The sequence below is a fragment of the Neolamprologus brichardi genome, chromosome 9, assembly GCF_056152115.1.
Source record: "Neolamprologus brichardi isolate AB-2024 chromosome 9, ASM5615211v1, whole genome shotgun sequence".
Taxonomy (NCBI): domain Eukaryota; kingdom Metazoa; phylum Chordata; class Actinopteri; order Cichliformes; family Cichlidae; genus Neolamprologus; species Neolamprologus brichardi.
The window spans coordinates 36880657-36884129 of record NC_142112.1 but is presented as its reverse complement, the minus strand read 5'-3'; the positions used below and the strand labels follow the sequence as shown (position 1 = coordinate 36884129).

The 3473-nt window shown below is 43.7% G+C and overlaps 1 protein-coding gene across 1 annotated transcript; it reads left to right on the top strand.

Moving 5' to 3' along the window:
* The first annotated feature begins 206 nt into the window (after positions 1-206).
* On the top strand, positions 207-3256 carry LOC148101600 (uncharacterized). The gene is made up of 4 exons (XM_087845531.1): positions 207-323; positions 1491-1596; positions 1899-3177; positions 3249-3256. Exons 2-4 carry the CDS (start codon positions 1579-1581, stop codon positions 3254-3256), a joined length of 1305 nt encoding a protein of 434 aa, XP_087701657.1. The 5' UTR covers positions 207-323; positions 1491-1578.
* Positions 3257-3473: the final 217 nt, after the last annotated feature.

Sequence of the window (3473 nt, the reverse complement as noted above, 5' to 3'; positions counted from 1 at the left end):
CAAATCACAAAAACGTAGAAAAAGGGGGCGGAGCAAAGTGAGTCTCCCGCATAAGAAGAGGCGTTCGCACAGACAGAGCTACTTTTTCATCCACAGAGAGTAAAGTCTTAACTTAGAGGAGAGAAACAAACTAAAGTATTGATCATAAACAACTACCAACGTTTGGATCGATATCTGCATCGATCTGCCCACCCTTGTCTCCTGGATCGTAGCTGAGATCAGCGTGAACCACGTGGGTCTCTGCTCCCTGATCTGTTTCCTGTGTTTGGAAAGAGTTCCAGCTTCATCACGGAGTTTCTCTCGGTTTGTGGGCTCATCTAAAGGTAAGCACCGAGCTAACTTTACTGTGAGTTCAGTTCATGTTGAGTTTAGCTCCTGAATGAGGTCTTCTGCTGCTCTCCTCGGTGTCTGTTCACAGTTTATTGTGAACACGTTGAGAGAAGAGTGAGAGAGTGTTTGGAGAAAAACACCAACTAATCATTAGCTCAGCATGCTGGGAGAAGTTGGAGCAGAAAAGTCTTTTCATTGTCCCTGCAGCTGTTTTTCTGCATGCACCAAACCTCTACAGCCTCATTTCTATTTGAAGTGATAACAGGAAATGGATGAGAGCGATCTGCTGCAGTATCAGGGTCACAATAAACTTTATTGTCCAGCTGCTGTGGATGAACACATGAGAGGAAGTGAACTTTTTTTTTAAATTAGCAAAAGAAAAACACCAACTAATCATTAGCTCAGCATGCTGGGAGAAGTTGAGCGTTTGCTGGCAGAAAGTTGGAGCAAAAAAGTCTTTTCACTGGTAAAAGCTCACTGATCAATGATCATGAGTAGCTTTCACGAAGAGTTTGGGGAATGGCTGCAATCACATGGTCATGAGAATTTGCATATTAATGGTCAAGGAACTGACCTCCCAGCCCATTGTTCCTTTGGTGGTGCTAGTTTCAGTCATTATGTAGGTGCAACTGGGGGGCTGAAGGTGTGGAAAGTGTGGGGTGGGGGAGTAACAGGTCTGTCCCTGTTTGTGGGAACCACAGGAGGAGCTGTTCAGGTTGTTGCTGGGTGTGAATTGTTGATGGAGTCTTTAAACTTGTAGTTGCTGTTTTCCAGACTGAAGCAGAGTCGTTAGCTGAAAACTGGTTTTAGAGGTTCATTCAGGACACCTTCTCAGGCTCTTACAGCCTTACCTGTATCATAACAAAGTGTATAAACCCCAATCCACCTTTAACATGGTCCCTCTCCCAAACCTTCAAATAGGACTTTCTGGCCCTGTCATAGTAAAGGGCTGCTTAGAATATTAGAGCCAATGTCACAAAGTTCCTCCTGAAGTATAAGTGAGTGAGAGAGTTTCCTCACTTTGCAGCACAACACGTCTCACAAGATTTCTACAAGCAATCAGAGTGAAATTTGTACTTTGTGTTGTCAGATGAACATATGAGACACTTTGACTCTTCAGTGCAGTGTGGAGCCTAACAAAGATCTGTTTTGTGTCCCAGCTGATCAGCAGGAGGAGAAGAGTCTGACGGAGCAGCAGAGGAACATTTTCAGCCATCTGGACTCAGCTGAGTCACTACAGAGGAAACAATGAGCTCAACACAGAAGGTGAGGAAAATATCACAGTTTCACCAAATAATCAGTCACGTCTAAAACTCTCATACTCCCAACCTGTTATATCACTGTGTTGTATATTATTATATACTATGGATTTTTGCTCTATTGTGTTTACAAACATCAAGAAGTCACAAGCAAAGGGAGACCACACCATAGCAGATATTTCAATAAAGGTGTATTAATCAAATTTATTAATTAATTAATGTAGTTTAAAGCTATGTCAGAGGTGAAATTATGTGTGTGTGTGTGTTGCATTTCACTCACTGCCTCTGTTTGTGTCTCTGTCACTGCAGGACCAACCGAGAAGTCAGCGCTCTCAGGAGGCCGACAAACCTCACAGAAGAAAGGGAGAGAAAAAACCCAGCTGTGACCATTGTGGGAAGGATTTTACCGTAAAAGCTTCCCTAAAAATGTATCAGGTCATCCACACTGGAGAGAGACCGTTCAGCTGTGGAGACTGTGGAAAGTCTTTTGCCAAGTCTGGACACTTAAAAAGACACCAACTCATCCACACTGGAGAGAGACCGTTCAGCTGTGGAGACTGTGGAAAGTCTTTTACCCACTCTGGAAGCTTAAAAAAACACCAACTCATCCACACTGGAGAGAGACCGTTCAGCTGTGGAGACTGTGGAAAGTCTTTTACCCAGTCTGGAAGCTTAAAAAACCACCAACTTATCCACACTGGAGAGAGACCGTTCAGCTGTGGAGACTGTGGAAAGTCTTTTACCAAGTCTGGAAACTTAAAAAACCACCAACTCATCCACACTGGAGAGAGACCGTTTAGCTGTGGAGACTGTGGAAAGTCTTTTACCAAGTCTGGAAGCTTAAAAAACCACCAACTCATCCACACTGGAGAGAGACCGTTCAGCTGTGGAGACTGTGGAAAGTCTTTTACCCAGTCTGGACGCTTAAAAAACCACCAACTCATCCACACTGGAGAGAGACCGTTCAGCTGTGGAGACTGTGGAAAGTCGTTTACTGAGTCTGGAAGCTTAAAAAAACACCAACTCATCCACACTGGAGAAAGACCGTTCAGCTGTGGAGACTGTGGAAAGTCTTTTACCCAGTCTGGACACTTAAAAAGACACCAACTCATCCACACTGGAGAGAGACCGTTCAGCTGTGGAGACTGTGGAAAGTCGTTTACTGAGTCTGGAAGCTTAAAAAAACACCAAATCACCCACACTGGAGAGAGACCGTTCAGCTGTGACGACTGTGGAAAGTCTTTTACCCACTCTGGAAGCTTAAAAAACCACCAACTCATCCATACTGGAGAGAGACCGTTCATCTGTGGACACTGTGGAAAGTCGTTTACTGAGTCTGGAAACTTAAAAACACACCAACTCATCCACAGTGGAGTTAAAGCGTACACCTGTGATCAGTGTGGCAGAGCTTTTACTCAAAGTAGCAGCTTAAGGAGGCATCTAGTTACCCACTCTGGGACTAAGGCATACAGCTGTGACATTTGTGGAAAAACTTTCAGCCAGATGGCGACCCGAAATACACACCTACGCATTCACACCAGACATGATGTGTACAGCTGTGATCAGTGTGGTAAACTATGTTTAACAGGCATACAGTTACAACAACACATGTTTACCCACTCTGAGGAAAGACCTTATAAATGTGACCTGTGTGAGAAGACTTTTAAATCGCCACGTTACCTGAAAGCACACCAACAGATCCACACAAGAAAGACTCTACAAGTGCAGTTACTGTGAGGTATGTACTTTTATTTTTATCTTGTCAGCCTGACTGTTTGAAACAACTCTGCTCATCAAATTGTGTTAGCATGTTGGCAATTTTACTGCATGGATAAACACCTCTGAATGATTATTCAGACTCTAATCACAGGTTTTTAGTAATAG